Source organism: Antechinus flavipes, chromosome 4 (genome assembly GCF_016432865.1).
Source record: "Antechinus flavipes isolate AdamAnt ecotype Samford, QLD, Australia chromosome 4, AdamAnt_v2, whole genome shotgun sequence".
In the NCBI taxonomy this organism is placed as follows: domain Eukaryota; kingdom Metazoa; phylum Chordata; class Mammalia; order Dasyuromorphia; family Dasyuridae; genus Antechinus; species Antechinus flavipes.
The window spans coordinates 31,497,102-31,517,118 of NC_067401.1; the positions used below are offsets into that span (position 1 = coordinate 31,497,102).

At 39.6% G+C, this 20,017-nt stretch overlaps 1 protein-coding gene across 5 annotated transcripts in view; it reads right to left on the reverse strand.

Annotated features, from left to right (window-relative positions):
• The window catches only part of KSR1 (kinase suppressor of ras 1), a 206,750-nt gene that overhangs the window by 76,877 nt on the left and 109,856 nt on the right, over positions 1-20,017 (reverse strand). For all 5 annotated transcript variants that reach the window (XM_051992363.1, XM_051992364.1, XM_051992361.1 and 2 more), the window contains exon 2: positions 12,913-13,053. In XM_051992363.1, the coding sequence (XP_051848323.1) occupies positions 12,913-13,053 (141 nt within the window). The remainder of the gene's footprint in view (positions 1-12,912; positions 13,054-20,017) is intronic.

Below are 20,017 nucleotides of genomic sequence, written 5' to 3' on the forward strand. Positions count from 1 at the left end.
CTCCATTTGCATTGCCCATGCCCCACTCTGGGGCCCGGTTCCACACTGGCCAGGGGCAACCGGGCTCCTCCCCATCTCCCCAGAGCCAGCAACTGCTTAAGGAACACACCTGCCAGGACCTAATGACTCAGTAATATAGTCTGCTGCTTCAGAAGCAATAATGACTCAGACAGAGGTCAGGGGACAAGCCTCCCTGAGAAACATCCTGGACACTGCAGAGCAGCAGATTTTCTTTCTGCTGAAATCACCTCTGCACATCCAATGCCTCAGAGGAGGGATTTACAGACTCACCACCCCAGGACAAAGGAGGAAAGGGTCTTAGGGGTCATTTGTCCAGCCCCCTCACGATACAGAAGAGGACTCCCAGAAAAGGGAAGTTAATTGACTCATCCAAAGTCACATGAGTGAAGTAAGAAACCAGCCTAGGATTCAAGACCAGTTGTCTGACTCCCAAACCAACCTACAACTCCTGGAGGCAGAAAGAGACAGAGAGAGACAGAGACAGACAGAAATAGAAAGACAGAGAAATAGAGACAGAAAGAGAAAGTGACAGAGATGGATACAGAGAGAGATAGAGAGACAGAGAGAAAAAGAGAAAGAGGCAGACACACTGAGAGAGGCAGAGACAGACACAAAGAGAAAGAGTCAGAGATAGAGAGAGGAGAGAGAGAGAGGAAGAGACAGACACAGAAATAGAGATACATGATCAACTACAGTGTGAGGATTTTTCTAAAGGGAATATGAATACATGAATCTAAAAGTTCTGCCTGGGTAAAAATCCAATGACCCCCAAAGAAGAAATTAACCTCTTTGAGCCTCAGTTTACTTTTCAGCAAGCTAAGAGGTGGGGGGGTGGACTAGGTGACCTCTGGGTGTCTTCCAATCCTAAGCCATGATCCCCTGACTCTGAGTTCCCTGCATTTCCCATCTCCTAAAGAGGGAACAGCTTCTGCTTGGATCTCTGAGAATGAAAATAAGATTCTGGTCCCACATGACCCATAGGAAGTCCCCAAAAGTCCCCAAAAGAACAGCAGTTGCTCTCACCAGTATCTTCTTCCTATGGGTCGTGTGGGACCAGAATCTTATTCTCATTCTCAGAGATCCAAGCAGAAGCTGTTCCCTCTTTAGGAGATGGGAAATGCAGGGGACTCAGAGTCAGGGGATCATGGCTTAGGATTGGAAGACACCCAGAGGTCACCTAGTCCACCTCCCCCCACCTCTTAGCTTGCTGAAAAGTAAACTGAGGCTCAAAGAGGTTAATTAAGTAACTTCACTTGCCCAGAGTCTTACTTACTTACAACTTACTTATTTACAACTTAATTGCCCAGACAATTAAGCAGCAGGCAGGTTTTGAACCTGTCTCCAAACTCCAAACCCAGAATTCTTTCCACTGTACCGAACTACTTGAGCTGTGGATGTCAAAGTCAAGAAGGTGCCATTATTGTCCTCCCCTTTACAAAGGAAGAAATAAGAAACAGGATTATAGCTTTTTAGACCTAAAGGTAGAAGGGATTTTGGAGGCCATCTAACCTCCTCCTTTTGCAAAAGTAGCATGAGTGATTTTTCCAGTCATCCCAATATTAAACATCAGAAGTGGAATTTGAACCCAGGACTCATGTCTCTAGAACCAAAGCTCTTTCTACAATACCCAACTGGCTCCCTGAGCTCACTGACTCAGGCGGAAATGAATTTTACCCAATGGCTATTCTAAAGTCATCCCTTCAAATGCCAGTTTCTCCCCCCTTCAACTTATTCATTTATTCAGTCAAAAGATGCAGGAAGAAATGCATAGTGCTGTCCTAGGTGCTGATGGAGATATAACAACAGGTAGACTAGTTACTGACCTCAATAAGCTTACAATCTAGAATTTTTCTCTTTTCCAGGCATAAAATTAAGCATCTGCTCCTCTTCTGTCTTCCTAGACACCTCTCCAATACACTTAATTTAGGAGACTCTGTGAGTGGTCTAAGATAGCAAACTGAAACAGTCCAGAAAGTCTTGAGTTTTGGACCTGAGTCTCCCCTCCTCCCCCAGACAAGCTACATCATCTTTAATTAAGTCACTTACCATGACTTGCTGCTCAGCATCTCTACAAAATGGGGAAAACAAAGGCCACCACTCCCTAAAGATGCATTTCTCCACCCTCAAGTCTTCCTATCTGCAATGTCCTGTCCAACTTTCCTTTGCTTTTTTCTTTATCAATTAAAAAAAAAAAAAAAGAAAAGAAAATTACATCACTATCTGTCCCAAGAGGATCTGAGATCATTGCTATGTTTTAGTTGTTTCCACAGCAGCTTCATCACTATCCAGAATCACCCTTCCTAACCCATCTTCTTTCATGTGACAAAAGCCCTCTGCCAACAAAAAGCAAACTGGTTTTTTATTGTTTCTTATTGTTACAACTGACCTAATGGTCTAGGACTGCTACAAGTACAAGCCATAACCTCAACAGGTCTCACTTTTCCCAAGTTATCTTTCTACCAGTAGCATTCAAAGAGTCTAGCCCTGGAAGAGCTGAATATCCAGGAAAGGTTTGTTCAAACCAAAAATGCTGAGGAAGATATTGGAAGACAGAAAGGAAGATCACATGATCCTAGACCTACAACTGGGAGAACCTCAGAATCATCAAGTTCCAACCCTTCATTTTACAGATGAGGTTCATGGAGGCTGAAGAAAGGGTAGGATTTGAATATAACCTCCAAATCCAGACAATGCTCTTTAGAAAAATATCCCAACTCATCTTCACAGAGACCCTGAAGAATGGTCCTTCCTTAGTCCTATACTTATACACAAAGACTGTGGCTTAGAAGAACACATTATTAGAACACAGGGATTCATCCTTCAGGGAGAATTCACTCTCAAAAGCTATAGGTTTCCAAAAGATTTAAATATCAGAGAAAACAGGAGTGAGAAACAACTCAGAGCTGCTGCCAAATCATAACCTTTCTATGCTTCCACTGGAGACTCCCCTTCTCTTCCCTATATTCAATAACTCCAAAAGATGCTTGGAGACCCCAGAGATCACATACCTGGGAGCTCACCAGTTCCACAGAACCCGAGTCCTGAACTTCTTTCAGCTTCACTGGTGACGGAGGTCCAGGAGCTTTTGTGGGCACCCAGCCCCACAAGCAGTGCATGGCAGGTTTGATAACATTGATTCGTAGGAGATTAGGGTTGGGGAAACGCCAGGCACCGGGGGGATCTCCAGCAATGAAGAAGGGAATGAGAGCCTGCTGGGTTTTTTCCTGACTCCACAAGGAACAAAAATAGGTGTGTGCCACTGGGATTGGAAGAGTCAGCAAAACTAGGGGGAGGAGGGGAGAGAGCAGGTGCTATATTTCAGAGGACAGGCAGACTGACATGCATGCCCATGTTCTGCCGTAACAGGGATTTATTTTTGGTGTCGTTGGGGACTCCCAGACCAAGCTTCTAATGTGCAAACTAAGACTGCTGGGTTTTAGGGACTCCATGGCTCCGTTAATTCCCTTACTACTCAAGAATTAGGACTGAGTCATTTTTTTTAATGTGTTCCTCCCCAGTTAAACACCTGGGAAGCCCCTACCTCCAATATGGGAACTTTAATCCCTCCCCCCTCAAAAGAGCTGATGGGCTGAGAGGTGGGCAAAATGTGAGGTCTTCAAAAGCTGTTGGCCAGTTTTGTTTTAATAATCTGCAAATACATACTCTCCCATTTGGAAGCCTCCAATTCTGCTTGATTTTTTTTTTAATTAAAGCTTTTTATTTTCAAAACACATGCATGGATAATTTTTCAATATTAACCCTTGAAAAACCTTGTGTTCCAGTTTTCCCTCCCCTTCCTCCACCCCATCCTCTAGATGGCAAGTAATCCAATATATGTTAAATATGTTAGAAATATATGCTAAATCCAATACATACATATTCATATAAGATACAATTATCTTGCTGTACAAGAAAAATCAGATCAAACAGGGAAAAAATGAGAAAGAAAATAAAATTCCACTTTATTTTGTTATGAAGCTTCCTTTTTTCTCAGATTTACCTCAGTTTCTAAATGGAAAACCTGAAGCAGAAAGAAAAGACCATTCAATTTGATTGTGGAAGCATATTAACAATTCCCTTTTAGCTTCTCTAGAAATATTGTTCTAGAAATATGAGGAAATAATATTTCTTCTCTAAAGTCCTTTGGGTGGGATGAATCAGACAAAAAGGAAAAGGTTCTGATTTCAATAGGTGAGATGATTAAAAGCTATAACCAGAAACTTAAAAGTCTTATTCCAGCTTTCTGCTTTCCTTCTCATCTAATTTTTATAGCCAGTATTTCTGATAAAAGCCTCATTTCCAAAACAGAGAGAGAACTGAATCAAATTTATAATGCCAGCCATTCCCCAATTGAGAAATGGTCAAAGGATATGAACACACAATTTTCAGATGGAGAAAACAAAGCTATCTATAGTCACATGAAAAAAAAAATGTTCCAAATCACTATTGATTTGAGAAATGCAAATTAAAACAACTCTGAAGTACTACCTTATGTCTCTCAGATTGGCTAAAATGTCAGAAGATAATGATAACTGTTGGAAGAGATGTGGAAAAACTGGGACATTAAAGCATCATTGGTGAAGTTGCAAACTAATCTAGTCAATTCTCCAAATTGGACCTACACCCAAAAGGCTATAAAACTCCAACAGTGTCTCTACTGAGTCTGTATTCCAAAGAGATCTTAAAAGAGTGGATAGGACCCACATGTGCAAAAATGTTTGTAGCATAACTTTTTGTGGTGACAAAAAATTGGAAAAATGAGTAGATGCCCATCAATTGGAGAATGGTCAAATAAGTTATGATCTATGAAAGTAATGGAAAATTATCGTTCTATAAAAAATGATAATCTGGCTGATTTTGAAAAACCTGGAAAGATTTACATGAACTGATGCTGAGTGAAGCAAGCAGAATCATGAAAATATTGTACACAGCAACAAGAATATGCGATGATCAGCTATGATAGACTTGGCTTTTCTCAGAATTCAATGATCCAAGGCAATTCCAATAAACTTTGGATAGAAAACTCCATCTGTATCCAAAGAGAGACCTGTGGAGACTGAATGTGGATTAATGCATAGTATTTCCATTTTTTTCTTCTTTTGATCCTTTTTCATTATTTTTCTACTTTGTTCTGATTTTTCTCTCCCTGACACAGATGGAAATATGTTTTTTAAAAAAGTGAGTACACATGTATAATCTTTAAAAAAAAAAAATTCTTTTTTAAAAGTCTCTTTTATCTAGATTAAAACATTGCCTTTCCCTACTCCTTTACATCAGGACTGGAGCAAGAGAATTACTTTTTTTTTGGCCTTGTCAGGCTCCCTACTAAGAACCTGCTGGCCCTTGTGTGTGTGTGTGTGTGTGTGTGTGTGTGTGTGTGTGTGTGTGTGTGTGTTTGTGTGTGTAGACTTATATAAATATATATAGATTTGTTTATTCTGTAAAAAATAAAGGAAGTTTTATTTATTCTGAAAAAGGGTCTATAGGCTTTATCAAATTTCCAAAAGAGTCAATAACTAAAAAAATCCCCCCAAAACATAGGATTAAGAACCTCTAGCCTAAAAAAAATTGGAAATTGAGGGGATGCCCATCATTTGGGGAATAGCTCACTAAACTATGATGTGTGTTTGTGATGGAGTTCTATGGAAAATGGTGAACAGGATGCTCTCAGAAAAATAAAAATTTAATTTCCCAGCTTGTAAATGGAGTAGGGGTAGAAAGAAGGGAAATCAGGGTCCCCACCAACGTGATTCCTCATGTTTGTGTCTACACTGCACGAGGCTCTTGGTCTGAGACCCCAAGGTTCACCCCAGGCACACAGGAAGCACTTAATAAATGCTTGTGGCCATGGAAAACAAAAACAAAATCTGGAAAGTCCCTTATAAACTCAAGCTGTATACTGTATACAAAGTAACAGCAATGCTCTGGGATGACTAGCTGTGAATTTGCTATTCTCGGTAGTACAAAAGAACCTCTAGCCTAGATGATCTCAGAAGTGTCTTCTCCTTCTCAATCCTGTTACCACATTTGGGAGGAGCTGAGTGTGAATCTCAACTCTACTAATCTCTGTTCCTCTGTTTCTACCCCTCCAAAACGAGCCCTACTGTCCATACTTTTAAATCCAAATAGGCTTTGAAGAATTCATTTCTTTGCATTAAAGCACTTTGGATTAAAAGTTTTAAAGAGATTTCAGCTCTAGTTCTGTTCACAGTTAATATGTGACGGGACTTTGGAATGAGATTTAGGCCTCTGTTTTTCCAACTGTGTAATAAAGGTCTGGTTGTAAAAAATAAACTTAGGCACAAAATACAAGGTACTCAGATTCTCAGAGGAGATTTACTACATGGAGACAAGTAGAAGGAACAGAGATGATTTAACGAAGAGGAAGAACAAGATTTTAAAACTATCCCCACTTGAGACTTGACTCTGAAAGACCATGAAGACCATTTTTAGGATTTCAGAAAGCAGATGGACTATGTCTAGATACCTCACTCTAGCAGAGGAATGCCTTTCAAGAGGCCACCAAGAAGAGGGAGGGAAGAAATATGAGCCGATAGTCCCAGAAACTTTGAGGCGACCCCAGAGGAGGGGCAGGAGGAGCTCTCTCATTACATCTGCTGAAGCATTTTCACAGCTGGGCAGACAATGTCTATCTATTCACCCTAGAAACCTGAGCCCGATCAGGAGAAGAACAACTGCCCCCTTTCTCCACCCTTCCAGCCTCTTCCCATCCGTACTACCTGCCCTGAGTTCACCCACCACCAGGGGAAGGCAGAACTCACTTTCCCCAGCCTATTTTGGGCAGCTTTTCATCCACAAAGGTAACTCATTCTCCATCTCCCTTGGCAAGAGTGGCCACAGCTGTCAGAATAATCTGCCTCTGACACTGTTTTCATAAGACTCGGCAGGCCGGAAATATTGAAAGCCAAGGACAGAAGGATCAAAGCTTGTCAGAGCTCTGGAGGCAAAGACGGTCAAGCCCAGATGCCCCCCCATCAAATTCCAGAATCCTAGGACAGACATACTCCCTCCTTTCAAACTTTTTTTTCCAAATTAATGTTTTTCCTTTTTATTGATCTTCTGTTTTTACATCACCTAGATTTCTCCCTTTACATCTTCTTCTACCCCTTCTCAGAGAACCAAACCTTATAAAAAAGAAAAAATGGAAGAAAAAATCCATTAAAAGAGATCAACACCAAAAGAGAGAAGTAGAGAGAGACAGACAGAGATAGAGAGACAGAGACACACAGAGAGAAAGAGAACAAGAGATCAACACATCCCCCCAAAATCTGCTATTACATACAATATGTTACCCTGCTCCACAAAAGAGTAAAGAAAGGGAGGAGACATCTTCCTTCTTTGGGTACAATTCTATTCTTGATGATTTTGCAAAGTTCTGCTGAACTGTAATGGGTGTGATCACTCTTTCCACTGATATTACTGTAGTTATGATGTATAGTGTTTTCCTGGCTCCGGTTATTTTGCTTTGTTATCAGTTCTCGTAAGTCTTTCCATACTTCTCTGGAATCATCAAATTCATCGATTCTTACAGCACAGCTCAGGGCAGCATGGCATTCATGCATCACAATCTGTTCTGCCCTTCAATTGCTGAGCATCTACTTTTGTTTCCAGTTCTTTGTTAAGTGCTGCTAACAATATTTGCGTGTGTTTAAATATATATATAAATATTTACGCTCATATGCACATATATAGGCCTATATATCTCATATATACATACACAAATATGTATATAATATAGAGCATATAATATATGGATATATATGGAAACATAAATATATGTATAGTAAATGTGTCTGTAAGTATGTGTATATTTGATCTCCTTCCCCAGATACTTTCAAAAGAGCATCACAATGCTTTAGGAAATGGGTATTTTTGTGATCTTTTGGAATTCATTGTCCTCCCACCCCTGAAGTGTTAATGGTGGAAGCAAAAAAAAAAAAAAAAAAAAAAAAAAAGGATGAGGATTATAGATTCATAGATAATTGTCTATATCAATATTAATGAAAATGAAGAAGGCATTCTTAAGTTTTTAAAGGTGGATCCATGACCATAATATCATACAAAATGATTCCTGGACCAGTGCCAGAGACTATGGAAATAGTGATATGGTATTTCTTGAATCACCCCCATACTAAAAAGCACAGAATGACTGCCTACTGCCCACATCAAATCCCACATTGTCCTACAGCCACCTTAATATCTCATTTAAAGATGCTAGGCTTGGAGCAACTAGATGGCACAGTAGATAGAGCACTAAGTCTGGAGTCAGGAGGACCTGAGTTCAAATATGGACTGAGATGCTTAACACTTACTAGCTGTGTGATCCCAGACAAGTCACTTAACTCCAACTGCCTCATCCCCCAAATTAATTAATTAGTTTTTAGAAAAAGTGCCAGGCTTTTCCAACTTATCAGAACTTTTTTCCAATTCCATGATGTAATAAGTTGTTCCCATTCTTCCCACGAAGGAATATTTAGACATGTGTCTTCTCAGGGAAAGAAAGAACAGAGAGTGAGAAAAATTCTGATGACTTAAGTTTACAGATTGATGCTATACCAGTCATACTACTAAGGGAATTAATAAAATAATGATAAAATTCATTTGGGATGGAAGGGAGGATAAAAGGCTTAAAATCTATAGAAGTTTTAAGAAAGTATGAATGAAAGGCCAAATCTCAAATTATATCAGATTATCAAAATTATTTGGTACTGACTAAAAAATAGAAAAATAGATGAGTACAAAAATTAGAAAAGAAGAACTAGAAATAATTAAACTCAATAATCTTGCCTGGGCTATAAGACAAGAAGAAGTCCCATTCAGTAAACTTCCCCATTTTAATCAGTTTTGTTAATCTCGATGTTAAGTTCAGTTATTTCTATTGTCAATAAAGAAGTTACAACTCTTTTTGTTCTGACAAAAAAAAAAAATTTGAGGGGATACCCATTAGTTGGGACTGAATAAGTATGATACATGATTGTAATGGAATATTATTAGGCTATAAGAAATATAGCCTAAATAATAAAGGGCAGCTAGTTGGTGCAGTGGATAGAGCACCAACCCTGAAGTCAGGAAGGCTGAGTTCAAATCTGCCCTAGACACTTAATGTTTCCTGGATGTATGACCCTGGGCAAGTCAGTTAACCCCAATTACCTCCGGAAAAAAAAGGGAGTGGGGGGGGGGGGGGAGAAGAAAGGAAGAAAGGAAAAAAAAAGTGAAGTATTCTTAGATTTGTATATTTCTATATAGCTAGGTTTCAGAAAAACCTGAAAAGACTTACATGAACTGATTCAAAGTGAAGTGAACAGAAGCAGGAGAACATTATGCACAATACTAAGCAATATTGTATGATGACTTGGGTATTCTCAGCAATACAATAATCCACAACAAATCCAAAGGATTCATGATGAAAAATGCTATCCACCTCCAGAGAATGAACTGATGGAGTCTGAATGTAACTTGAAGAATACTATTTTTCACTTTATTTTTTTATGGTTCTTTTTTTTTGGCCAATATTTTCTTTCACAACATGACTAATATAGAAATGTGTTTTGCATGATTGCACACATATCCTATGACATGCCATCAGACATCAATGATGTGTTGGTGGGTTTTGTTGAAATGACTTTTTTTCTCTGTTTCAATATTAACAAAGTTTATTGGGTGGAGTAAGAGGGAGGAAGATAATCAAAAACAAGGGAATGATCAGGAAGAGGAATGCAAAGAATATTAAAAAGTCTTCTTTTTCTCCAATGATCAATGTTTTGAATGGCAAAATATTAATGAGGGGAAAGAAAGAAGAAGGGTGAAATGGCATTTCAGAATAATTGACAATTCATATCAGCTACTATTTGTCAGTGAACTAGCATTTACTTACAATGCGCCAGGCTTCGTGCTAAGTGATGGGGTTACAAAAAAGACAAAAAACAGTCCACATTTTCAAGAAGATCATGATCTAATGGGAGAACAGAACATGCAAATAACTATGTATAAACAAAAAATATAAGGGATAAATTGAGGGTGATGTCAGAGAGACAGTAATAAGACTAAGGAGAACTGAGAAAGTCTTCTTGCAGAAAATGCCGACTTCAGATATGACTTGAAGGAAGCCTGAAAAGCCAAGAGGCAAAGATGACGAGGAAGAGAGTTCCAAGAATGGGGAACAGCTGATAATAACTTCAAGGGTCAGGAGACGGCATATCATCTACCAGAAACAGCAAAGGAGAGCAGTAGCATTGGTTCTCAGAAGAGGATTAAGGTATAAGACTGAAAAGGGCAAGAAGAACCAAATCATGGAAAGCTTTAAAAGACAAAAAGAAGATTTTATAATTGATTCTGGAGTTTATAGAATTGGAATAAGGAGTGATAGGTCAGACCTGAGCTTTAGGAAGATCAATTTGACCAATGAATGGAAGACACAGTGGAGCATGGAGACAAAGATCAATCAAGCAGCTATTTCAATAATCCAAAAGTCAAATGATGAGGGACCAGCATCAGTGTAGTCACAGTGTCAAAAAGAAAAGGAGGAGGAGATAGGAGAGATGTTCCAAAGATATCAATAATAGAATTTGACCACTGACTGATACAGGTGGTGACAATGAGAAACTGAAAATGAAATCTACATTGTGAGCCCAGGTGAGCCCAGGTGACTGGGAGCATGGTATACCTTTGGCAGTAACTGAGAAACTTAGAAGAGGGGAGAGTTTGGGGGCAAAATGATGAGTTCTGTTTTGGACAAATTAAATTTTCTACAAGATATCCTCAGAAGAGGGACAAGTTTGGGGGCAAAATAAAGAGTTCTCTTTTGAATATGCTGAATTTGCTCACAAGACACCCAGTTCGAGATGACAGCTGGATAGCAAAAAAAAAAAAAGGTTAGGGGTAGACAAAGAGTTGAGAATGGTGTGTAGAGATGATGGTTGAAACCCCAGGAGCAGATGAGATCAGCAAGTGAAAATGGTAAAGAGGAAGAAGGGACGAGAGCCCCGGAACGAGCCATGGGAGAAGCCCACTGTCAATATGGCTGAGCCACAGCATGAGCCATGACACAGCTGAGAATCCAGCAGAGAAGGCAAACGGGATTAGACAAATAGGAAGAGAAGCAGGAGAGTGTCATGAAAACTAGAGGAAAAGAGAATATCAAGAAAAAGGGAATCGGTAACATGAAAGATTTTTGAGAGGTCAGACAGAGAAAAAGCCATTAAGAGATCATTTGTAGGAACAGCTAGGTGGCCCAGTGGATAGAGCACCAGCCCTGGAGTAAAGAGTTCAAATCCAGCCTTACACATTTACTAACTGTATTACCCTGGACAAGTCATTGAATGAGAGAGAGAGAGATACAAAGAGACAGAGATATTTAAAAATAGGAAATGAGGATAAAATGATATGATATTTGTAAAATGCGCTACAAAACTAAGTACATAAAAATGTTGCTTCTTATTTTCATCCCCTAATCACTAATATAATGTTCTATGACCCATTCAATTTACTATTAAATTGGTCACTCAACTGAATTCATTTCTTGTTGTTCCTATAACGCTTGCTCTCTCACTCATCCCCTCCTTCCCTTTTAGCTTCATTTTGTTTCTCTCTAGCAGCTTCTTCCCCAAGACCAGGAGTGTCTAATTCCTCCCAGCCATGTATCCCCAATAATGGGATCCTCGATTAGAAATCAACTTGTGTGAGCCACATGAATATTTTACCCTCATACTTAACAATTAATACTCTCCTGCTCACAGGACACCTGGCAGCAATCAATTAGACAATGGAGGGTTGGATCCTACTGGCCAACTGGTTCAGATGTGCTAAGTAATTAGTTTTTTTTAATTATTATTTATTATTGCAAAAAAACCTTCAGACCAACTACACCGACTATAATGACCTACAAATCCCACGTTAAATGTCTAGGCCCAATAATAAAAACACACATTTATATGCAACACTATAAGGTAGGCAGTATGTATACATCATCTCCATTTCATTGATGAGAAAGTGAGGGTCTAAGAATCTAAATGCCCTTTCTACAGCCACATCGTTAGTAAAGACAAAAACCGGTACCCCAAATCCACATCTCCAGACTTCACACTGCCTCTCTCATAAATACATTTAGACCTCCTGTTCTACATAAACTTATGATGCCATGATCTCATACCCTGCCATATAGAAAAGCAAACCCGGTAAAAGATAGCTATTATTATTGTGATTGCTGAAGGCCATCCATGAAGGGATCTTTCATGCAGCATTTATCCCATTTTCCCCTGGCTAAATATATCAAAGTATGCGGGCTCTCTCTTTGAATTTTCTCATTTAATAGATAAGGAAATAGAAGCCCAAATATGTTAAATGATTTTCCTCCTTTTCTATTTCTCGCCTCCCCCCCCATTCCTGTCCTTGATGCCATTTTATGACAAAGACCTAAACAGGAGTAGATCCCTACAGAGATAAAGTCAGAAAAATCCACTAAATCTATAGGAATCAGGGGCTGCTAGGGGGCATCATCGTGCAAAATCAGAATCCGAATCCAGCTTCAGACACTTACTAGCTATGAGATCCTGGGCAAGTCATTTACCCCAATTTGCCTTAATTTCCTCATCTATCAAATGAACTGGAGAAAGCAGGGGTAAACTGCTCCATTTCTTTATCAAGAGAACTCCAAATAGGGTCATAAGGAGTCAGACATGACTGAAAAATGGCTAAAAACAAGCACAGGATTCAGAATAAATAGGCGTAATACTATCTGTCCTGTTTCACCTCACCCCAAGCTCAGGCCGCTGGATCCAATCTGAGTCCTCGATGCTTCACCCCTTATGACTGGAGACCCAAATGCCCCCGCAGCCCCAGCACCCCTCCCTTTCCCCGCCCCACAGGACTCACCTGTCCCACTTCCGTCCTCACGTTCAGGGTGTACAGCCAGTCGCTGAAGCGCGGATAGCTGTTGAGTTCCACTGTCCGCTCCCCAGGGGCCACACTGAGCTTGCACTGCCGCTGTTTGCTAATGTACCGAACCAGTTTGGCCTGTTGGGAAGCCCAGAAAACAAGAAATTTAACAAAGCATGATCTCACTCGCCTCTCCACCCGACAGCCAAAAAAAGATTTGGGCCCTGAAGTGGGGGTGAGTTGGATCAGCTCAGAACCTTAAAGGGGCCTGGAATCACAGCCAGCATTTACCCAGCCTCTGACCTCTGCAAAGAGCTCACAAGTTATCACAACAACCTGAGGATAGGTGCTATGATTGCTCTTACTGTACAATGAGGAAACTGAGGCAGAAAGCTCTTAAGTGACTTGCCAAGAGTCACATGGCTGATCAATGTCTGAGGTAGAATTTGAACTCAAGTCCTCCAGACAGGTCTAACTCTGCTCCCCCTCATAGTTTCTGAACAAATTTGGAGATAGAAAGGACTTGTGAGACAGCTAATCTAACACACAAAATATTCAAATGAGGGAACTGAGCCCTTGTACACATACAACAGTGTAAGAAGAAGACATGGAATTTGAACTCAGGTCCTACTTCATACAGATTTGATCATGACTTAAAAAAAAAAAAATTGGAGGGGTAGAGCAGGAAAACTCTCTGAAAGGACACCAGGGTCAGTCACTCTCATCCTTTATACTCCTGCCTTATAAGGACCAAGCTTGTTGCTGAAGAGGCAAGAAAACATGTCTCCCTCCCTTCATCAAAGAGGTGGGGGGGGGGGGGTCCTAGGAGTGTGGAATACTGCATTTACAATCCAACCCAATTGATGCCTTTGCTTTACTGAACTGCTTTCTATTCGCTCCCTTCTCTCTCTTTCTTATTTTTGCAGTTGCTGTGCTCTGCTTTGTGGCTGGGAAAGCATTATGCAATGATCTGGGACACCTCATGGGTACTAACATACAGCTTCTTCCTTGTCTGAGTGATTTATTTAAGCTAATATTCCATTCTTTTCAAAATTTAGATTTATTATTTTTTCCAATTAAGTTTTGGTGTTTTTAGTTGTTTTGGAGGGATTTTTTAGTTATAAGAGCTGGCTTGCTGGAAGGAACAACCAGGAAAGCTACATTCAGAAATAAAAATGATTAAGACAAATATGTCAATAACAACTTTATTTTTCAAGCCATTTGTCTACTCTCCACCACCATTACCCAAGTAGTTGAAATAAGTTTGGATAGCCAGAGAAAAAGAGATTTGGAATTGGACAGAAGAAAAGGCTTTTGCTGCTGCTGCTAATGCTGCTATAGTGTTACTACTACTACTACTACTACTACTACTACTACTACTACTACTATTACTACTACTACTACTACTACTACTACTACTACTACTACTACTACCACTACTATTACCATCACTACCACTAATACTATCACTACTGCTACAGCTACTGCTACTGCTATTACTGCTAATGCTGTTGCTGCTGCTGCTATTGCTATAACTACTATTACTGCTACTGCTACTGCTGCTGTTGCTGCTACAGGTACTATTGCTACTACTGCTGCTATTATTACTGCTACTACTACTACCACTACTGCTACTGCTGTTGCTATACTTCTGCTGCTGCTACTGTACTGCTACTACTACTATCACTACTACAGCTGCGGCTACTGTTACTGCTGTTGCTGCTATTGCTACAACTACTATTACTTTTACTGCTACTGCTACAGGTCCTATTGCTGCTGCTACTGTTACTGCTGCTACTACTACCACTAATCCTACAGGTACTATTGCTGCTGTTACTGTTACTGCTGCTGCAGCTATGCTATTATTGCTACTGCTGCTGCTGCTACACAATTAGGCAATCCTAATTGTCAACACTCCATCTCTAAGAAGCACGGCCTGGACCGACTGAAGTTTCCTGGAACCCTTTAAGAGAAAGGAAATCCTCAAACTTCTCTTAATCACTCTTTTCTTCAACTGTCTAAATCAGGTATTTCCTCACTGGATCTCTTTACCAGATGCTCATCGGGCTACAAATTAAACCCCAAATCCAATACCTGGTCCTTAAGGAATGGGAGGAATGTTTTTGCTTGTTTTGTTTGTTAAATTTTGAAAACACTTCTGAGTTTGCTATCTCACCCTCATCTTCGGTGTCGAACAAAACTGTGGGACTGATTTTACTTTCCATCTCCCAACAGGATGAATGGTTTCCCTAATTGCTTCATATATAGCCAGCTGTGGGACTGTGGTTTCCAAGCATAGACCGCTGTCCTACTGGAATATAAATCAAAGGCTAGGATCTGAGCTCGGCTTCATCTCTGTTTCTCTGGTGACAGTCAGCCTGCCTGGAGCTAGGGGTAAATACCCATTCCCCCCACCTCACAAAATCAGTCTTGGAATTGAAAGGAAGGTGAGAGGTCATTCTGTACAGCTTTCCACCAGTTCTGGCCCTGCTCCACCTCTACTTCCACTCCTCCTCATTTGTTTTGATCAATAGTATTATCTTTTTACTAGCATATTCCTTCTCAGGAGCCATTTTATAATGAAAAAGAAAAAGGAAAAAATCTCAACAAAACCAGCCAATACATAAACCAAGTACAATATCACGTGTGATGATGCCCTAAGTCTCAGGGCAGTCCCCGGCACAGAGAATGTTTAATAAATGTTTGTTGACTGACCCTCCAAAAAACTATTTAACATTCCACATTGATAGCATCCCACTTTATCACTTGTACATTCTCAAATGTGTTCTTTGGGGCCAAACTTGGTTATTATACTTACACAACATTCGGTTTTAATTTTATTCTTTTTTCAACCAATCATCAACGTTTATTAAGTATCTACTACTGCTAAGGATACCAAGAAAATCCAAAACACAGTTTCCGGGGTTTACATTCTATTGGAGGAGCCAACATATGAACAATTTCCAGCATACAAGAGAGAGCATAAATGGGAAATTTAATGGAAAGGTATTATCAGTAGATGGAACTAGCAATGGGGGGATTAGGGGAATAAGGATTGGAGAAGGAACAAGGAATTATTAACCATCAGTTACTGGCTAGGAGCTTTGCAGATAAAATCTGCTCTTTATAGAAAGTGTGATTTAAGCTGAATTCTGGAGGAAGATCATCAATCAATCAGTAAACATTTATTAAGCACCTACTGCATGCAGGTGCTTTTCCAAGCACTGGGCATACAAAAAAAGCCAAGAGACAATCTCTACCCTCAAGGAGCTTACAATCTAATGGTGACATGAAAATGCAAAATTCCTTTATAGAATTAATAGGAAATTAATAACAGAGGGAAGGTATTAGGGTTAGGGGGAAGGGTTGGGGAGTTCAGGAAGCAAGAGTAAAGGAGAACATTCCATAAAGCACAACTGATTAAAAAAGTCTAGATTCAGGGATTGGAAGTAATTATATGCCAGGAAAAAGAAAAAGTCCATTGTCCCCAGATCGTAATTCCATTTACAATGCTGTTTACTAGTTTACCTGGCTCTGCTTACTTCCCTGCATACCAGTTCACCCCAGCCTCCCTACACTGGGCTGTCTCTAATGGCACAGTAATATTCCATCACAATTATGTACCATAATTTATATAGCCATTCCCCAATTTACAGCATGTTTTGAATCCAATGCTTTGCTACTTTAAACTGAAGGGCTTATTCTCTGACTCAAAGGCCTCATTTCAGAGGGGTAGACTGGGCCCTAAAGAGTTGAACTGGCTAGCTCTTAACCAAATGGCAAGCAAATCACAAAGTCAGCATTTGCATCCAAGACTTTTGTTTCCATATCCAATCTTTGCTCTATATCCCAGACTGCTGTATGAGGTGCTAGGGAATCTACAAAGGCCCATAGCTTGGGCCCCAACCGGACCAAGTAAAAAAAGAATAACAAAATAAGATACATGGAGCTCACTGTCTAGAAGTTTTTGTAGCTTTTGTTCAGTTGTTTTAATTATGAACAACTCTTTGTGACCCCATTTAGAGTTTTCTTGGCAAAGATACTGCAGTGATTTGCCATTTCCTTATCCAGCTCATTTGACAGATGAGGAAACTGAGGCAAAAAGGATTAAATGGGTACACAGCTAGGAAGTCAAGAAGTAGTAGAGTAGTACATATATATATATATCAATAACTTACAACTTATATGTGACTTAGATAAGCAGCTTCTTTTTTTTTCTGGATCATTTTCTCCATCAGTAAAATAAATGAGCTGAATTGGAAGATTCCTTCCCATTCTAAAGCCATGATCTCATGACAACACTCTTTATCACAAACAGGGGAGGCAGGCACACTTTGTTCCTTGCCCATCGTTCTGGAACTAGAGGCCGTGTTCCAGGAAATCGAATCCTCTTCTCCACCACTTATGTACCCAGCTGTTCTCTCCCTATATAATGCTTTCTCTTCTTCTGTCACAACTACCAGCAGGAAGAAGAAATGAAAATACCACCTGTGCACCCAACTCCATCAGTTTCCTAGCCAGAATTCCTTCAACCTCCTCCAGAGATAAAGCCCAGATTCCTTCTGACAGCATCAGTCATTCCCACTTACATCAGCACAAATGGGGAGTGTTCCATGAGCTGAAATCTTGGCAGGGTCTCCCCACACACACACATACACATACACATTGTGTATGTACATGTATAATACTTACAAAAGCATGCATGTGTGTACATGTGTGTTGCAATGCAATGTGTATTGGGTATCTATGTATAGCCTCTGGGGGGGAAAGCACCATCCCTTATATGTCATATACCAAATTCTCTGCCGAGTCTTCCCTTTGGAGAATGTAGGACCCAAATCCATTCTGAGGCTGGCTATTAAACTAATTAACTCCCCAGCTGGTCAGGTTGCTAGACCTTTTCCACTAAAATTAAGATTAACTAAACTAAAACCAGAATTTGAATTTTTTAAACAATATATAATTATAACAACATAATGAAAAGATGGATTCTTATATAAGTATGCAAATATACACAAACAAGGAACAAGGTTGATGAAGATATCAAGATGGGGGGGGGGGACATTTAAGTGTCAAGTCAGAATATGGTATTACTTTAAAAATCTGAGCAGTGGGGTAGCTAGATGGTGCAATGGATAGAGCATCTGAATTCAAGAGGACCCGAGTTCAAATCTGATCTCAGATACTTAACACTTCCAAGCTGTGTGACCCTGGCAAATCATTTAACTCCAATTGCCTCAGCAAAATTAATTAATTAATTAATTTTTAGAAATCTGAGCAGGGCTAGCTAGGTGACACAGTGGATAGAGCCTCTGAATTCAAATCTGGTCTCAGATATCTGATACTTACTAGCTCTGATTTAGGCGAGTCTTTGAACCCTGATTAACCCCCCCCCCCCCACATCCCAAAATCTGAGCTGGTCTGGCAAAGGAAAACGACTGCATTTGCTAAGAATTTGTTACATTTATTAAGAATTCAATTTTAAAGAATGGAAGAGAATTTCAAAGGATAAGATGGCTAAATGTACAGAGCTGGCACAGATGTTTGATAATGGCATCCAGCTAATAATGTAAAAACCACTTGCAGCTGTGTTAGCCATTGGTCCAGATGGCCTACAACCGAGCGGTTTCACCGAGCGGTTTCTGAAAACCTGGCGGCCATAAGCTCATGAAACTTGCAAAGCCTATAAGAAGAAATGATTCAGGCAGATCTGGGATATCGTGGGGTATTTAAAAAGCCAAGAAGTGTCTCATCCTCTGAAGACAGAGTAAGCAAACAGCTTGAAGCATTAGGAAAGATGCAGCTTACAAGTCCAAAAGAATTTTAATAATTTTTTTCTCTTCATTTTGCCATGCTTTTCCAAAAGTTGGCTGTGGTAGAGGAACTGAGGGGCGTGATGATAAATACAAAGTACCCTCCGGGAGGAAATTTAACACCCAGTAGTGTTTTCTCTCCATCAGAAAAATGCTTTTTTTTTTTTTTTTTTTTTTTTGCTTTTGGAATAAAAATTAAATATATTTGGAGAATCGAGCACAAGGCAAACTTGAAGAATTTCTAAAACTCTCTTTTCCTTGCCCCTTCCTGACCACAGAAGGTGTGTTCCAAATCTTCAGTGCTGGAAGAAGAAGGGATACATGTTGCAGTGAAATGAGCTCTGACTTTGGAATCAGAAGAACTACCTTTAACTTTATATGTGATAAATGATATATAGGGAATTTAATTAATCGTCTCAGGCCTCAGTTTATTCATCTGTAAAATGAGGAGATTGGACTCATTGATGGCCTCTCAGGTCCCAACTGGGTCTATTTGGAGTCATTAGTTCTATATTCAGATCTTAGCCCTGATCCTAAAAAGTGTGGGACCAATCTCTCTGGACCTCAGTTTACTTATCTTTCAATGAGGGGCATGAACGAGATCAGAGACTTTTAACAGTTTTGTGCATCACAGACTTCTGGCAGTGTGCAGAATCCTGTGGACCTCTTCTCAACATAAACATTTTTAAATGCATAAAATAAGCAGTAGGACTAAAAAAAGAAATCAATTATATTAAAATACAGTTATTAAATAGTCAGAGGCATAAAAAAGGTCAGACTCCAGGTTGAGGACCTCTAAACTAAATCAGTTCCAAGGCCCCTTCCATGTCTTGGCTCTCTAATCCTGGTTAACTCTCTTATGGTTCATGGCCCAAGTCCCAACCCAGAAAATCATCACATCTTCCTAAAGATCCAACCTCGTTACATTGTGTTCTGGTTGTGAAAGGAAACCAAATAGCAAAGTTTTGGAAACAAAGCAGGCTGCTGAGAAACACTAAACCACAGGTGGATAAATGGGATACAATATGACTGTGTGGTAAGAAATTATAAATATGATAATAGAGAATATTAGAATTATAATAGATTATATTATAATAGAAAATTATAAATATGATAATAGAGAAATTTGAGAAGATTTACATGAACTGATACAAAATGAGGGAAGCAGACCCAAGAGAGCAATAGACAAAATGATTACATAAACATAAATGGACTTCTTATATAATTTGTGATACATATATCTATATCTACACATAAGTAGCTATATCTAAAGAGGATATAGATATCTA